Source organism: Protopterus annectens, chromosome 12.part0 (genome assembly GCF_019279795.1).
Source record: "Protopterus annectens isolate FY-2018-M chromosome 12.part0, PAN1.0, whole genome shotgun sequence".
NCBI classification, from domain to species: Eukaryota; Metazoa; Chordata; order Ceratodontiformes; family Protopteridae; genus Protopterus; species Protopterus annectens.
The window spans coordinates 142,997,925-143,017,099 of NC_056746.1; the positions used below are offsets into that span (position 1 = coordinate 142,997,925).

Consider the following 19,175-nt stretch of genomic DNA (forward strand, 5'->3'; position numbering starts at 1 on the left):
AAGTGGTTGTGATCACTAACATGCACAAATGTGGGCTGATAAGGATGGAATACCAACCAGTCCCTCTAGTCCAGTGGCCATAGTTCTGTTCCAAAAGGAATTGGATTGGTCTTTGCAGTTGAGAGAAGGGCAGCTTGTCAACTAAAGTATGTTAGATATCCTGGCGTCTCTTGTCACAAGTAACAGCAGCAGGGATTAGAAGACTATTCCTTGGATGGGTACACCAGTAGCAGTACTACAGGTACTGTGACTATAGTAGTGAAGTGAGAAGGACATATCTCACAATTTTTACCATTCACTTTCTATCCCTAGTCTCAGTACTGGTCATGGGCTTTTGGATAACTAACAGAAGGATGAAAATATAGATACAGGTGTCAGAAATGAAGGCCCTTTAAAAGATATCCAGGTTACTTTACTATACAGAATGAGAGGTTTATCAGTCTGTGAGGATCATCAGTAATTTTATGGGTTGACAGGAATCTTCTGAGGTACCTACTGAGGATGTCCCCTGGGCATAGGTGAAAGAGAGGTATCAGGCAGGGTCCACTAAAAGGAGGCCCCTAGGCAGACCCAGGACAAAATAAAGTATATATATATATATATATATATATATATATATATATATATATATATATATATATATATATATGTATATATCAACTTGCCTGGGATCCCACAGGATGAGCAGGAAGCTGCAGCTAGAGATACTAAAATGTTATCTACCTTAATCAGCTTGGTACCAAGGTGACCATAACCAGACAAACTGGCTTAGAAAATGGATGGATCAATGAATGGATGCAATGACTTTATTTATTTATATTTGTTTACCGGGGTAGTGCATTGTTCTTAATGGACCACATAAGAAATGAACAAAACATATTTACAGATACAAGGATATGCTAAAAAAATAGGTATAATATTTTACAGATGTAAGTATGTGCTACAACATTTAGTTCAAGATGCAGTTAACAATGTCAAAATATGGATGGAAAAATGGAATTATACTTAGTAGAGCTTTATGGATAAGATGTAGCCATAATGACTGATATGGCTATAGGGATAGCAGCATATGATTATATAGAAAGGTATGAAGACATTGGAAGAGGCAAGTAATGATAGTTGCAAGAAAGTGATACAATGGGAAGACCAAAAAGGTGAGAAAGGCATGCAATTGTAAGAGGAGTAGAAAGGAGAAGTGTGAGGGAGGCGCAAAGAAAAGAGGGAAGTAGGATGAATGAGAAGCAGTAAGTAAGGGGGTGGCAAGATGAGATAAGGAAGGATGAAAAAGGGATAAAAGGACTTGCATGAAAGTACAAAAATGTAGGAATTTAGTGATGGATTATGTTTCATAACCCACGTAATCCGTACAAGCTATCCAACTGGGGAGCACTGTTAGCTATACATTCTCTACAACATGCAGTCACATTTCTTTGAAGTTTATTACATGTACTTTGGAGTACACCAGAAGCCTTTATTCTCACTGTTTCCATGGAGTAATTACACACCTTCATTAATGACACACACACTCCTACTTAACATTCACATGTCAGTTTCGTTCATATATTTTATTTTTACATTTGTTAAGCGGGTTAGTCCGACTGGGCCCAGAGAGCCCTTTTTCAGCAGAGACCCGAGGAGAAAAGCTCCAGGAAAGTAATTCAAAAATAAGAAAAAAAAAATAACAATTCAAGTTGTAAGATACTTAACAGGACAAAAACAGAGAAAAATATACAACAGGAATATTTACTAGGCAAAAGAACGGTATTTTGAGAATTCAGTATCAATATGTTTGAGAAATTTGGTCAGCATTAAGTTATTTACAAGGAATGTAGCAATGCCTAAAATAAAATAAAAAAAAAATCAGAGTAACATTATGGCATAGTACAACAAAGATATATTTAATAGCATAGGTACTAACTGCAGAGAGAGTAATATATGTAGACAGTTTAGGTAGATACCAGGCAGATATGTTAATTGAGAGAAGAAAAAAATTCATTAGGTAATTTCCTGACAAGTACACATCCATGAATGTTGGAAATGAATTTTTAGTTGCTTTTTGAATTTGCCACTTTTGGTAGTAGAGTGAAGGGACAATGGAAGTTTGTTTGTTCCATGAGTATGCAATTGAATGATTGTAAAGTATTTTCCAATATATCTTTTTATGTCCTAAATATTTTTATAATATAAAATGTTTGTCATGTCTATTTTTTTATATTGGAGACATTTTAAGGTTTTTGCAGTAATAAAATTTATTTTGCATTTATTGTTTATCTTCCCTATGTTACAAGCAGACGTATGTTTGTATATTCACTCTACTCCCCTCTTGCTTCTCCACAGGTGAAATCAAATTTAGAGAAGGCTAAACAGGGTCTGGAGAAGGATAATGCAGATCTCGTTGCCGATGTCAGGTCACTAGCTCAAGCAAAGCAAGACCTGGAATATAAAAAGAAGAAAGTGGAAACACAACTTCAAGACCTACAGTCAAAATACACAGAAGGAGAGCGTGTCAGAAATGAGCTCGCAGAGAAGAGCTACAGGTTACAGGTAGATGTCAACATCCATTAGACAGATTTATCACAGTTCTGAAAAATTATATACACTTACACATAGTTTCTCCTTGTTATTTATATAATTTTGGGGAATGATCATACAACTCTCCACCTTTGTGTGCAAAGATTAAGAAAAAAACATGACATGCCTGTTTAATGTAGGAAACATAACAGCCCAGGCTCTTCATAATATTTATGATTTTTTTTTTTTTTTTGTACTACTTTTTCTCCCCTTTGTCAATCTGCAGAATGCTACCCCAGTGCCCCAGTCGTCTGCAGGTCTACTAGCTCCTTCATGTACTTTCCTGACTTACCCAATGAGGTGGGACTGGTCGAGGATCTTAGGACATAAAAGGAGGTCTCACTGCCATCTTTTGCCAAGAGTGGGGTTCCATTTTTTCACACATGCTGTTTTTCCCCCCAGCTGTAGTCACAGTGGTGTGTCTAAGGAAGAGGTATGCAATGGGGGCATGCAGCATTTCTCCATGCCTCCGTACTGGCTCAGCTGTACCCCCACCATTTCACCCCCCCAGACTACACCATCCATTGTGATATCTCTGGCCCACTCCACAGATCATCAAAGGGGACACCCACAGGACCACCTCTCCCCACCCAGAACAGAAATGCCCATCTCTTCTTTCCCCTCCATCAATCACCTGAGTTGCTAATCAAACCCAGGTCGGCTGGGCCATAGCCAGGGCTTTATCCCTTTATGCCACCAAAGTGATTACTATTCTCTGATATGTACTCCCACAAAAGCAGATGTGAGCTATATGACTGACTTGCATTTAGATGAGTTAGGGAATAGTAAAACTGGCATGGGAACAAGCCTTATAATAATGGAGAGCATATCAACCTTGTGGCACTAAGGATCACATGACTACCGAAGTACCATCACCCCAGCAGATTACTGCCCTGTTTTAGGAGTTATCACTCTGCATTTCTAATCAAGACCTCAGCAATGGTATGACTCAGCAACAGTCAGTAACAAACAAACAAACAAACAAACATTTTACTGGTACCACACTAAACATCTATACAGAAAGAAAGTTAAAAGTTATACATTCTCTGTTTTTCCTTTTCTTTTTTTTCTGTAAAATTGAATACTGTATTTCTCTAAATAGTTCTGGAATTAGCAGTTAGGAGTTTCTTGCAGTTTTTGCTTTAATTTTGTTTTCTGCCTTTGACAAACTTTGTTTTTATCTTTCATTTTTCCTTCAAATTATATTTGCAGTTTTAAAGAAAAGAAAAGGTATGGCTGTGTGGTGCTTAGATCTATTGCTTTTAGGTATGTACATGTGAATTATTTAAGTTGCAACAACAAGTTATTTTCAACATTCAGATGATTAACGCCATATGCTTGCTTAAGTTACTAAAAGATGTCTGTTAGATGTTGGATCAAGATGCTTTTATGTTTTCATCCATGCATGCCATTCATAAACATCGTGCATCAGTGGCGTGGGACTCGTATGCCACTTGGAATGCCAAGGCCTTGCACAATTCACAAACATCCCTCTTAAGATAGACATTGTACACAGTCTTATCTCATAGTATTTCATGTACAGGGTACACATACAAGCAACCCTCCCTCTCCAATCATGTACAATTCAGAAACATAACACTCTCTGCATTCTAGATAGTCCAAAAGGAGAAACCTATGGACTCTAGCTGTATACAACCAGCAGGTGTTATAAATGTCAAAGCAGCAATTCCCCCTTTCCTACTGATTGGTTCCATTCAAGAAGTCAAACTTTCAAGAGTTTGAGAGCTTGAATTATTGGCTGCCGTGTTTGAAAATGAATGTTTTGAACATTGCAGCTGCTTAGGTACGTGGGATCACATTACAGTGAGGATCCTGGAATTTGCCTTTTCGTCACTGCAGTGGGATCTCTGAGTTGGTTTATATAATTAGCACGAGGAGGTAAAAAATATATCTTGGTTTTCTTTGAATCTGTGTGTTCAAAGTTATGTGCATTCGAATCCTTGTGATTCGAATGGTTTTAATCTGTTTCATACCATTCGAACGTTGAACAGTTTGAATAAATTACATATATTCTTGCTGATATATTTCTCAGCATACAGAGTTGAGCAGCAGGTCTGTGCCACACTAAAAACAGAAAGACAACCTCTGTTTTGTTTTAGGAAAAAAATGTACAGGCAAGAGAGTTCCCCATGATGCAGGCTGCCACAGTCACACATTTCCACATTCCCACATAGTGGTACTGCCAAGCTTCTGCCAAAGGGAGCTCCAACTAACAGATACCTTCATTACCATAATATGATAATAACATTAGCTCTTCTGTTAGGCTGAATGAATTGCAGTTCTTTAGGAACTGGGGTTAGTTATAAAGGCAGACCACAGCACTGCAAAGAATCATCTTCACTATCAGCCCCCTTTTTCCCATATTCTAAATGGGGTCAAAATGTTGTATCAACTGTTACCATCTCTTTCAGTTCAGTGCCACTTTTTCTGCCTATTTCAGCAGTCATGCCTGACTGTTGCAGGTCTTCTCTCACACAGTCTATCCACCTCTTTGCTAGACATCTTAATTTCCTCTTGCCATCTTCCTGCCTATCTCAAATCTTCTTCACTGGATTGTATTCTGCTTTCCTGCACATGTTTGAAGCACTGTAACCTGTTCTCTTTGACTTTCTCTCCAATTGGAGCCACCTGGGCTTCTCTGAAGTACTCATTCCTTCATCTGTTCCACAGTGGGCATCCTGTCAGCTGTCTCAGACACTTTATCTCCAACACCTGTAGCTTCCTCATCTGCTGTGCCTTTACTGCCCATGTTTCTGTACCATACAGTAGTACTGGTTGCACCGCTCTTTTGTACACCTTACCTTTAAGCTTCTTTGACACTCTGTGCCAGTTGACTGAAGCCCTTCGGATTCTAGCTCTGACCCCTTCATTTAGGCTTCCTTTCTCCTCAGCCACCCCTCCCAGTTATATGAAGCTGTTAACCTGCTCCACTATTTTCGCTTCTATCTCAGTTCTCATCTTCTTCTGATTTCCCCTTTTTTCTGCAATTACAACTGTCTCATCTGTACTCAGTTTCATCCTATGTGCCTTCATTTTTGTATTCCATTCCCCTATCATTTGCTGACGTTCTTGTTCAGAGTCTGTCTGTAATGCCACATCATCTGCATACATCAGCTTTGTTGATCTGTCCCCTCTGACTTGTTTGCCAGTGTAGTCCATCACTAGTATGAACAGCAGTGGACTCAGAGCTGAACCCTGATGCACACCCACTCCCACTGGGAAACCCTGTTCTTACTTGTGTCACTGGGTCCCTGTAGCTAGTCTGCACTAATTCTACCAATGTTTCTGGGATTTTGAACCATTGCAGAACTGCCCAAATCAGCTTTCTTGGGACCTTGTCATACACTTTCTCCAAGTCTAGGAATGCCCAGTTGGACTCTTTCATCATCTCCTTGTTTTCAGCTACCTGTCTCACTGCAAACTTTGGGTCAGTTGGGCTACATCCTGATCTGAATCAAAACTGCTCATCTCCCATCTTACTTTCTGTTTGTCAGTTTCCCTCTCCAGAACTTTCCATACCATGCAGTGTGACAGGACTTTGATACCTCTATACTTACCACAGTTGTGAATGTCCCCTTTGCTCGTATACACTGGCACTGGAATGCCTGTTCTCCAGTCATCTAGGATACTCCTTTCTCTCCATACTGCTATGAGTACCCTCTGGAGCCATTTCTCCCCTAACTCATCCAACATCTTGACTGTATCTGCCATGATCTCATCTGAGCCTGCTGCTTTCCCTGACTTTATTTTCCTTAGTGCTGTTTTTAATTGTTCCAAGATGGGCGCCTTTTCTTCCTTCATTATAGGCTGTATCTAGGGCACTACAGTTTCTGTGGGGTTTCCTTCATCCAGAAGATGCTTGTTCCAGGATGGGCACCCTTTCTTCCTTCATTATAGGCTGCATCTGAGGCGCTACAGTTTCTGTGGGGTTTCCTTCATTCAGATGCTTGTTCCAGGATGGGCACCCTTTCTTCCTACATTATAGGCTGTATCTGGGGCACTACAGTTTCTGTGGGTTTCCTTCATTCAGAAGATACTAGAAGTAATCTTTCCATCTGCCATTGATGTCCTGTGGATTGGTGAGCTGGTTTTTGTTGGCATCCCTTATGAAGGGTGTCTGATGACCATCTTCTTTATCTTTTGGCCATTGCATTGCAATCTGATAGAGTTTATTTATTTATTTATTTCATTTGTTTACCGGGAGATGTCCGACTGGGCCAGATGCTCTTTTTCAGCGGAGGCCCAGGAAGAAAAGCTCCATACATACAAGTAAACTGATTTGAACAATCAAGTTGAGCACAAATTAATTAGGTTAACATTATACAAAGCAGAGAGAAGCAAGATGCAAACAGAAATGTGATTAAGTACATAACAATAATTACAAAAAATTAACAAAATTGGACCTGCCAGTGATGCAGTTAAATAGCATGAAATAGCAGGATGTAATAGTTAGAAACAGTGAGACAGTTTGACAAGATGGCAAAAAATTCTCCCTAGCTGTTATGACCAAGCAGTGTCAGTGTTTATTTTGCTATGTGAACTTGATTACTGAACCACGTTAGCTTACTGCAGTAAATAACTGTAGCTGTGAGAAAGAGCTAGTTTAGGGTGAAAGCAAGGGAGAAAAGTAGGTGTTCAACCCTGGAGTAAGGCAGGAGCAGAGCCAGATGTTACTTAAGGAGGTGTTTGAAATCACGAGTGTTGGGGTTTGTAGCTATAGGTTGGGGAAGGGCGCTCCAGAGTTTGGCAATTTTATAAGAGTAGAGGGCGGAGCCTTGCATGTTGTGAGGTTGAGTAATCTTTAGTTTAAATTTATTTGAGGATCTTAGTGCCCTAGGATTACTGTTGGGTTGGATTAGGTTGGCAAGAGCAGGGCAGTCATTTGGTTTGTAAAGTATTTTGTGGGCTACGGACAATTGATTTAGTGTTAGTAGGTTTGGGAGTTCTAACCCTTTTAGTTGTGAGAGTACTGAGCAGTGGTGGGTTCTATAGGGATGGCCTGTGGCAAATTTGGCAATTTTATTGTAGCATAATTCCAGTCTATTTAGGTCTTATTTACGAATGTTTGTAAATACCTGGGAGCCATAGAGGAGGGTGGAGAGTAGTTGTGTGTGAGCAGTGGCTAATCTGGCACTTTCTTTAAGGAAAGATTTAATTCTATGTAGGGTGCCTAGTTTGGAGTGGACTTTTTTGATGGAGAGGGATATGTGGGAATCGAACCGTAGATTTTCATCAATTGTGACACCTAGAAGTTTGGTTTGGTTAGTGGGTAGCATTTTGGCTCCATTTGAGGAAAGAATTGAAATTGGGGTTAGACGTGTTTTGGCTTTGTTATAATTAAAAATAATTAACTTGGTTTTGTTTGGGTTTAGTATGAGGTGGTGGTTATTGAGGTAGTTTTCTATATCTTGGAAGGATTTCTGCATTTTTTTGTAGTTCTTGAGGGGTGGGGCTGTGCAGATTACTGTAGAGTAATCAGCATACTGGATAATGGAGGCTAGTTGGGTTGCAGAGCTGAGGTTGTTGGCAAAAATAGTAAAGAGAAGGGGGCCTAGTATGGATCCTTGGGGTACACCAACAGTTATGGGTAGAAGGGGGACAGGGTGTTGTCCCATTTGGTGGCTTGCTGTCAGTTAGAGAGATAACTATGGAACCAGGAAAGAGCAGATGTGTTGGAGGCTAAGGGATGAAAGTTTATTTAAGTAGGATTTGGTGGGAGATGGTGTCGAAGGCTTTTGACATGTCCAGGAATATGGATGAGACCAATTGACTACTGTTTATTAGATCTTGTATAATCTTTGTAAAAGACAGTAGGGCTGTGCTGGTACGGTGTTTAGGCCTAAACCCATGTTGTGTGGGGGAGAGGAGGTTGGAGGTGGGTGAGGAGCTGGGAGTGGATGCATTTTTCTAAACTTTTGGTTAGAGGGGAAACATTGGTTCCCCTGGTTTTGCTACTTAGTGAGGAAATTATCTTCACTTCATTAGTTCCTGCCTGATATCTGAGTGCCTTGTTGCTGCTGGCCAAATGGTACTACAATTGGGCTGGACTCTTCTTCATTCTAGAGAAGAGGCATTTTGGAGTCTGAAATCTCATGCCAGCAGGAATGAGGGTCTTGTCCTCCTTTGCATATTCTTCAGATTTTCTTTAGCCACAAGACCAAATAAGGTGGATGCTTCAAGGGGTTTGTTAAAAAATGACACCTTAACATCCTCAGCAAAATCAGTTAGGCACGCTCAACCATGATAGTAAACAGCTATGCACTCATCTACTTCTCCAGCTGCACCATTCTAGAATTATGAGCCACATACACAGTTAGAACCTGCTCCTTCAGCTGTACCATTCTAGAATTATGAGCCACATGCACAGTTAGAACCTGCTCCTTCAGCTGCACCATCCATAGAATTATGAGCCACATACACAGTTAGAACCTGCTCCTTCAGCTGCGCCATTCTAGAATTATGAGCCACATACACAGTTAGAACCTGCTCCTTCAGCTGTACCATTCTAGAATTATGAGCCACATACACAGTTAGAACCTGCTCCTTCAGCTGTACCATTCTAGAATTATGAGCCACATACACAGTTAAAACCTGCTCCTTCAGCTGCACCATTCATGGAATTATGAGCCATATACACAGTTAGAACCTGCTCCTTCAGCTGCACCATCCATGGACTTATGAGCCACATACACAGTTAGAACCTGCTCCTTCAGCTGCACTATCCATGGAATTATGAGCCACATACACAGTTAGAACCTGCTCCTTCAGCTGCACCATCCATGGAATTATGAGCCACATACACAGTTAGAACCTGCTCCTTCAGCTGCACCATCCATGAATTATGAGCCACATACACAGTTAGAACCTGCTCCTTCAGCTGCACCATTCATGGAATTATGAGCCACATACACAGTTAGAACCTGCTCCTTCATCTGCACCATCCATGGAATTATGAGCCACATACACAGTTAGAACCTGCTCCTTCAGCTGCACCATTCTAGAATTATGAGCCACATACACAGTTAGAACCTGCTCCTTCAGCTGCACCATCCATGGAATTATGAGCCACTTGCTTGGTAAGAACCTACTCCTTCAGCTGTACCATCCTTGGTTGACTTGCATAGTGAGAACCTGTTCCTCTAGTTTCACCATCCATGGAATTACAAGCCACATGCATGGTCAGAACCTCCTCCTGTAGTTTCTCCATTCATGGAATTATGAGCCATGCACACGGTGAGAACCTGTTGCTTCAGCTGACCATCTATAGAATTATGAGCCAAGTGTTTAGTGAGATTAGCTACTGAAGACATAGTTGTTTTCTACAAACATAATTGGGTCTTTTGGGTCTTAAGCTTTCCATACTGTAACTCTTCCAGTAACATGGACATCTCATCAGCAAGCTCTTATTGGAAGCAAAACATGAGAGACATACAGTTCATCACCTTCAAGGTAAAGATGAAGGATGTGTAAGAGAACTTCCCAAACCTGCTCATTGACCTGGACTCTTTATCTGGGGGATGGATGGCAGGGATCTGTGAACTATGAAACTATTTTAGGCTACCTGAATGACATACTAATCTACACAAGAGTCTGTACCAAGCAGTTATAATCCTTAGGACACTGGAGATCTTATCTGGCATCCTCAGAATAGGTACCATCACCATAAGCTCTTTCCATGCTCCCCTGACTACAACAACCACCATTTTGTTAGTGGAGAGAGGAGCACCCAGTAGGAAGAGGTAACTGAAACCGCCTCCTATAGCATCCTTTCTGGAGATGTCTTCGAGTCCCTGCACCACCCTCAGCATTGTCTAACCATTTCAAGAGTCTCCCTGGGTTTGGTGTTATGTAATTAGGATAGTGGGGAATCTGTGCCATGGGTCTGGAGTGGGAGATTCCAACAGGGAGCCGAGGTGCTTCATGCTTTTCCGTGGAGGGAAGGATTCCAATGAGGAAGAAGTAAGACTAGCTCCTGGCACATACATTGAATTCCATAAGTGTCTTTAGGACTTTCTGGGCTTCTGCAGAAAAGGCTGAGTGGATGAAGGGGCAGGTAGAATCAGGTATCCTACTGAGATCAACACAAGTGCAGATTCTGAGGGTGGAACATAGATTAGAGTCTTTAGGGTCTGCAACACTCATGTCAATGTTTAGAGCTGAGGCTACCAATGCTGAGTTAGATGTTCTGCCCAAAGGCAGATGACATATAAGGTGTGCCGGTATTAAGGAGGAATTTTATGACAATACTTCAATCATTTTTTTAAATTCCTTGGTTTCGGTTGCTTTTCCAGAAAAGTGATAAATCCTGTAACAGTTTTGGCTATAAACAAGTCCTAATCAACAAGTCAAAATAAAAAAGTAGCAACTCAGGAACAACTGAAAGGAAAGTTATGACAGCCAATAGGCAACACATTTAGCAAATGAAGCAACAAATATATTGACAACATTTTTAAACAGCAAAAAATAGAAACTGTGCTATTGGCATGGCAAAGGAATGCCAAGGTGTAAGGAGGATATAAAGTAAGAAAACTAATAAAAAGTCAAAACAGCCTGTAGATCAATTTGTATGTGTATGTACCTTTAAGAAGCTTTCCATGGGCTTGCACAAGTGTATAAATACTTAGCACGTGTGAGCCTGACTGCCATTTTGTAGTTAGCTGTTGAGATGTGAACATGTATGTATGTAAGCTTTGTCTGTTAACAAGTTTGTTCGTATTTAATGATGCTGCTATCCATTCTGATGTGTTTCTATGTATTAAAGCATCTAAATGAAAACGCACCCTTCTTGTTGTATGTGGTGGAGATGAATGAATGACACAGTGGTTTGTTTGAACAAGTAAGTGGGTTACTTAATGCCAAAACCAAATCAGAAACTGAACACAGTTAAAGGAATCCAATACTGGAAACTCATTTTTGGAAAAATCACTTTTAGTGTAGCTGTTTTAGAGTAATACCAACATGGTCAGTAACAAAAGAGTTCTGGAGAAGAAGCTACAGTGCAGAGCAGTTGAGGGAAAGCTGTAGCCTGGGACAGTTTTAGATACCTGCAGTGACAGTCGTACTGATAAATGAAGACTGATCGCTTACTCTCAAGCAGTGGCATTCAGCGCAAACTTCTTTTTTAAGATTCTGAGTTAAATGTTTGTAAACAGTAGACCATCTCAGATTTTTTTTAAGTTTAGGAAGTTATTAATTCAAGTTTTAGTTTTGCTGAAAAATGGTTAATTTTTTCTTTATTTCCTAGACTGAACTTGACAATGTTACTGCCCTGCTCAACGAAGCAGAAACTAAGAACATCAAACTTTCCAAGGATGTCGCTAGTTTATCATCACAGTTACAAGATACACAGGTATGCATTCAATGCAGCTGTTATAATATAGAGTATGTTGTCAATCGCACAGCCATGCCTCCTTAATCATGAAGTAAAAACCTGCTATGTGCCATGAAGGGAACGTGATGCAATAGGAAGGTATATTTCAAATATGCATGCAAATATGTTGTGTGCAACAGGCATCTGCATAGGCAAGCATACTGCTGTAACTGCATGGCAATGTTTCTTACCCAGGTTGACTAATAGAGACCTGCTCTTCCTACTTCTGAGATAAGCAATATATATTCATAATGGCTGATTGTATATGTTAAGATCCATGGAAGGATGTTTACAGCATGAGACATTTTATAAAACAGCCTGTGCCAAAGCGAGTAAATCATCACTGTGTATTTAACCATTTCACCAGAGTGCCACCTGAATCTACAAATTCAGGCACAGCCGTATAACTCTAGAATTTTGCTGTTAAGAGGTTGAGGGTTACAGGCACAGCTGTTATGGTTTAAAATTATCTGTGCCAAATACTGGATGAAAACTCTGTTAAAAAAAACCTCTCACTAATGTTTCATCAAATAAAAAAAAGCAGTTACGTGGTTTAAGATTTATCCCATGTTGCAGAGGACCATACCTCTTAACTGTCCAGATTTCTGCAGATTGTCCAGATTTTTTTGCCTCGTACTGCTGTGGTGCAGCGGTAGTGTTGTTGCCTCACAGCAAGAGGTTCTCCTGTTCGATTCTCGGCTGGAGTGCCTTCTGTGTGGAGTCTGCATGTCCTCCCAGAGGTCGAGTGGCATTCGAAAGACATACTTGAATGGGCGTGCCTTCGTTGAAGGTTGGGCATCGGGCTGGTAACTCTGCACTATAAAAAATCTACTGCCAATCATTAGCGGACCGGAATTCTGCTGTGGCAACCCCTAACCATGAAAAAGCCAAAAAAACAAACAACTTTTAGTCTGTTCCTCATAAAAGTTGTGGTTTTCTAGAAAAATCACTGAGAACTGAAGTCACTAAATAATGACAGACATTTGAGTTTCAGACTAAATATCCTTTGGAAAAATCATACTAATGCAAAACATGTTGTTTTATCAACTTTCCAAATTTATAAGGGAAATATTTAAAATGTGTTCCTATTTTTGAGCCTTTGTCCCCCCTTATTTTTGTTTCTGTCCAGATTTTGCACACACAGAGGTTGAGAGGTATGCAGAGGACCAAAAGAATTATTATTATTATTATTAATCAACAGAATGGTTGCAAGTCTTGCAAGCCTTATGCTGATCCACTCGTCCTGCTTTTTTGAAACTCAAGTTCAGTATGTATGAAAAAATTATACATCATATGAAAGATGTGTGAAAGATGTGAACTGAGCTGCAAGTTAAGTTACAGAACATGAAGTAAGTACTTTATATAAGAATACAATATAAGAAATCTAAATATGAGGGAGAAAAGGCCTGCATAAAGCTAAAACATGGAGGAATATGCAATGGTGGATGTATAGCATGTGAAACTATACAGAAAATGAATTATGACTTAGGTAAAACATGTGTGTGTGTGGTACAGGTCCCAGCTTTAGAGCAGTACAAGCTATGCAGTCAGTATGAACAGCAACATACATAACTTTATTATTTGCTAAAATAATTTGTCTTGTTTTCCTCACCCTTCTGTCATAGGAACTGCTCCAAGAGGAAACCCGTCAAAAACTGAATGTGACAACGAAATATCGTCAACTAGAGGATGAACGTAACAGTCTACAGGAACAGCTGGAGGAGGAAGGAGAGGCAAAGCATAATCTTGAAAGGCACATTTCTAGCCTCAATGTGCAGGTGCGCTGTCTGGAATAATTTCATACAATGACAGCAGTGTGCCCTTTGTTTTATTATTGTTTCACAATGACAGCAGTGTGCCCTTTGTTTTATTATTGTTTCACAATGACAGCAGTGTGCCCTTTGTTTTATTATTGTTTCACAATGACAGCAGTGTTCCCTTTGTTTTATTATTGTTTCACAATGACAGCAGTGTTCCCTTTGTTTTATTATTGTTTCACAATGACAGCAGTGTGCCCTTTGTTTTATTGTTGTTTCACAATGACAGCAGTGTGCCCTTTGTTTTATTGTTGTTTCACAATGACAGCAGTGCGCCCTTTGTTTTATTGTTGTTTCACAATGACAGCAGTGCGCCCTTTGTTTTATTGTTGTTTCACAGTGACAGCAGTGCGCCCTTTGTTTTATTGTTGTTTCACAATGACAGCAGTGTGCCCTTTGTTTTATTGTTGTTTCACAATGACAGCAGTGTGCCCTTTGTTTTATTGTTGTTTCACAATGACAGCAGTGTGCCCTTTGTTTTATTGTTGTTTCACAATGACAGCAGTGTGCCCTTTGTTTTATTGTTGTTTCACAATGACAGCAGTGTTCCCTTTGTTTTATTATTGTTTCACAATGACAGCAGTGTTCCCTTTGTTTTATTATTGTTTCACAATGACAGCAGTGCTGCCTTTGTTTTATTATTGTTTCACAATGACAGCAGTGTTCCCTTTGTTTTATTGTTGTTTCACAGTGACAGCAGTGTTCCCTTTGTTTTATTGTTGTTTCACAGTGACAGCAGTCTTCCCTTTGTTTTATTGTTGTTTCACAGTGACAGCAGTGTGCCCTTTGTTTTATTGTTGTTTCACAGCGACAGCAGTGTGCCCTTTGTTTTATTGTTGTTTCACAATGACAGCAGTGTGCCCTTTGTTTTATTGTTGTTTCACAGTGACAACAGTGTTCCCTTTGTTTTATTGTTGTTTCACGGTGTAACACATCCTACTTTCATTAGCACATTTATGTTTACCTGCTGGCACCCAAATTTACAGCTGGCAATGAAACATTAACTTGAAGTAATATTATTTATTTATCTATTTATTGACATTTGATTACCAGGAAAGTCCGACTAGGTAGAAGACCATTTTCAGCAGAGGCCCAATGAGAAAAGCTATAAATTATTACAAAACATTTTAAGAACAATAATTATACAGTCTTAAAAAATAAAACCAAAACATCTTCAGATTAAATAATTATAACAAATTAGACATAATATAAAAACATTCGTTAAGAATCAATACAAGGTATTTGACAAGCATTTACTATTAGAGAAATTTTAGACAGTTTATAGAGAAATTAAAGGTAAGTTAATTTAATACAAACAGGAATTGCAATATGAAGTTAGGGAAAAACAGGCTCAGGGAAGAGAATTTAGATAAGACTGAGGAAGTAACTGAAAAAAGGAGAGTAAGGAGGTATACGGAATAAAAAGGGACTTGTTCACATTTAAGGACATAGTTTATCCTAGTTGTGAGGAAGAACAGAGCCATATTTTAGCTAGGAAGTCTTTCAGAGTGGTTTTGAAAGATGAGAGGGAGGGTATAGACCTCATGGATAGAGGTAAGGAGTTCCAAGCCTTAGCAATCTTGTACGAGTACAGGCAATACCCAGCAGATTTGATAGGTTTGTAGACAGACAGGAGTTTTTGGTCACACTGGATCACAATGTGTAGAATGTGTTTTAGTGCTGGATAGACAGATGCATGCTGGATAATTTTATGGATGGTAAGAAGTTGTGCATATGCTAGTTGATGTGACAGTTCTAACCAATTTAGGCTTTTCAGTGCTATCCAGTGGTGGGCTCTAAAAAGGGTGTGCTGCAGATGTAACAACTTTTAATAGTGACAGGTCTATATCACTTCATCAAAGTGACACTTCAATGAATAGCATCTCATTGGAAATGCAGTTTATCAACTTCTGCTCATGTGGGGGGCACAGCCCCCCCCCACACCCCCTGCTAATTATATATACTAATTCTGAGATCACACTGCAGTGGGGAAAGGGCAAATATCCTGATCCTTTTCTGTATGCATTCTCAGTAAAGACAGTTCAATGAACAGCATGTTCAGTGCAATTGCACTGAAAATGCCATTTGATTAACTGATTTTTTGATGGAGTGATATGGACCCAAGTAGTTTCAAGTGTAATTTTAACTGCATCAGTGAGAAAGGTTTTGGCTCTGTAAAGCATCCCTAGTTTTTTCATGAGTTTTTCTTATACAATTTTGTATATGCAGGTCGAATGCAAGATTATCCCCCACTATCATCCCTAATAGTTTGCTATGAGAAAGGAGTTCAATGGTTGTATTATCAAGTGAGAGGACTTTAAATTTTGTGTTTTCATGAGAAAGAGATTTGGGGGAAAAAGTAGTTGGTCTTTTTTGGGTTAATCATGAATTGTGAGTTTTGAAGCTATGTTTCAGTGGCTGTTCAAACTTCCTGAGTAATTATTTTGACATGTACCATGTTGTCATATGTGGAAATGAGAGTGGAATCATCTTCGTATTATATTAGGGCGGCTTGTTGTGTGGAAGTATAGAGGGTGTTGGTAAAAATATTAAAGAGGAAGGGACCAAGGATAGAGTCTTGTGGTACACTGGTGGTGACTGGGAGGTAAAGAGAAAGCATAGAGTACCATTTTACTGACTGATACCTATTGAAAAGATAGCTTTTGATCCACAGAAGAGTGGGCTGAGAGAAACCTAGTGAGGATATTTGAAGTAGGAATTTGATGTGACAAACTGCGTTGAAAGCTTTAGATAAGTCTAGAAATAAGGAAGAGACTAGTTTGCCATTATCTCTGGCTTTATTGATAGTATCTATATAGGTTAGATGGGCAGTGCTAGTACTATGGGAAAGATGGAAGCCATGTTGTGTAGAGGATAAAAGTTCTTCCTGCAGGAGATACTCCAGCAGTTGTTTTTGAATACATTCCTCAAGTATTTTGGTGAGGGGAGATGATTGCTATAGGTCTAAAATTATTAATGTCTATTGAATTTCCACCCTTGTGCAGAGAGATAGTGTGTGACTTTTTCTTGAGACAGGGAATGTAGGATTCCTGGATAGACCTATTTATAAGGATTGAGACAGGATAGAAAATGCTATTGGCTGCTATTTTTAGGTACTCGCTTGGAAGGTCATCAGCTGAAGAAGACCATAGTTTAAGTTTGTCTAAGAGTAGGTTTATATAGGATGTGGGCACAGGTTTAAGGTCAAAGTGGAGTTGGTGATATGTGGATGTTGGGCACAGTTGGGATTAGATGTTGAGGAATCCTTGGTTAAAGATACTATACTATCTATAATATAAGAGTTGAACTGTATTGCAGTTTTGAGTGGTGAATTATCTGGAGAGGGATTTGGATCGAATTTTTGGCCAGAATGTAAGATTTCTTTAATGGATATCCAAAATTTTTTAGGGTTGTGTTTAGAATTATTCTGAAAGTTATTATAGTATAGTTTTTTGCCTACATTCATTTGCTTTTTAGTCTGATTGCAAAGCATTCTGAAGTTTTCAAGATATTGAGGTGTTTTATATTTTTGCATGCCTTTTCTCTATCCTGCATTAGCATTCTACTCTTTTTGGATAACCAAATTGCATCATTTGTTTTTAATCCCTTCCTTCTAAGAGGTGCAAAGTTATTTAGGATATTTAGTAAAGTTGTATTGAATTCAATTCCATCATTGTCTAAGGGGAGGATTTTAGGAAGTTCTAGTTAATAGATGATAGTGTAGTAATGAACATTTCTGGGTTAAACTTGGAAAGGTTACATGTTGTTTTATAAATATGCTGTTTAACTGGATGTATGAGATGTCTAGTCGTATAGATTGGGAGATGATCATTGAGAGAGTCTGACATTTTACCTGTGATAAAGTATTTGCTAGGGTCTGATACTAGGATCCAGTCTAATAGAGAATTTGATGTCTTCTATAATGTGTGGGGCTATTGATTAGTTGTGTGAAACCATGTAAGTTACAACTAGATGCAGAGGAGTTAGAGTTTATGTCCAACCAATTGACATTCACATTATCTAGTAATATTATTTCTTGCGGAAATGCTATGGATATGCAATGTAGGATATCTTCCAGTATAGCTGTATTGTCGCCAGGAGGGATATAAAGGACAGTCATACATATTTGTAACTGTTTATTTTAAGGAAAACAATAAGGAGTTCTGCTGAATTTTGGTGTTGGTTTGCTGTAAGGAGAAATTGAATAGGTATTGAGAAATATTAAAGCAATACCACCACCTTTCCTGTTTATCCAGTCATTATGGATTATGTTGTAGTCAAGGGTTATAACTTCAGGATCGTTTATGCTGGGTTTAAGCCAAGTTTCAGTTTCAATGAGAACACCACGTTTATATTGGGAAATCCATGCATGTAGTTCAGCAGTTTTATTTCTTATACTTCTAACATTTATTGCAGCAAAAATTAGATCACAAGAGTTGGGGACTCGCTGTTGTTGGGTTTCAGAAGTGTGTGGGAGACAATTATCATTGTGTTTATTGTGACGGGTGGGGCCAGGATTAGATTATATATCTCCTCCAAGAAGCATTTATGTATATTAGGGAATTAGGCATACATGTTTTTTGGAGAGGATTCTTGTACTTAATTTTGTTTTAATTTGAGTTGAAGTGCAACTAATTAGCCTATATTTGGAATAAACGTGAGGGGCAATATTAAATCAGTTTTTTGCAATGTGAGGAGAGTGTAAAGAGAAACTATGGATAAGTGGTTGGGACAGAGTTTGTGATATGTTGTGAGGTATTACTGAGTCATGGTAGGATGAAAGATGGCACAGCAGGAGGAGAAGAATTGAGGATAAGCTGAAGAGTAACATAATTAAGTCCGGGAATCCATATTTTATAGATGGCAGGTAAAGAGTAACATAATTAAGTACGGGAATCTGTATTTTATAGATGGTGGGTGAAGAGTAACATAATTAAGTCCGGGAATCCGTATTTTATAGATGGCGGGTGAAGAGTAACATAATTAAGTCCGGGAATCTGTATTTTATAGATGACGGGTGAAGAGTAACATAATTAAGTCCGGGAATCTGTATTTTATAGATGGCGGGTGAAGAGTAACATAATTAAGTCCGGGAATCTGTATTTTATAGATGGCGGGTGAAGAGTAACATAATTAAGTCCGGGAATCTGTATTTTATAGATGGCGGGTAGTGGGAAAGCAGCAATGAAGAAGGAAATGAAGTAGCAGGACAGTAGGAGATGCAGTGATGGTGAATTCTGAAAGCTGGAAAAGGTAAGTGAGGAGGGAGGTATTTTCTGTATAGGAAGAGAAGTAGGTTGTCCAGGTATCTTCTCTGGAATGTAGGGAATACAGGGGTATTAAAGGCTAGAGTATAAAGATATAGTCAAAGTAGGAAGAAATGAGGGTTTAATTGG

At 39.1% G+C, this 19,175-nt stretch overlaps 1 protein-coding gene across 3 annotated transcripts in view; it reads left to right on the plus strand.

The window, feature by feature from the left end:
- MYH11 (myosin heavy chain 11) overlaps window positions 1-19,175 on the plus strand; it is a 547,944-nt gene that overhangs the window by 443,027 nt on the left and 85,742 nt on the right. For all 3 annotated transcript variants that reach the window (XM_044089163.1, XM_044089164.1, XM_044089165.1), the window contains 3 exons: window positions 2,338-2,544; window positions 11,837-11,941; window positions 13,588-13,740. In XM_044089163.1, the coding sequence (XP_043945098.1) occupies window positions 2,338-2,544; window positions 11,837-11,941; window positions 13,588-13,740 (465 nt within the window). The remainder of the gene's footprint in view (window positions 1-2,337; window positions 2,545-11,836; window positions 11,942-13,587; window positions 13,741-19,175) is intronic.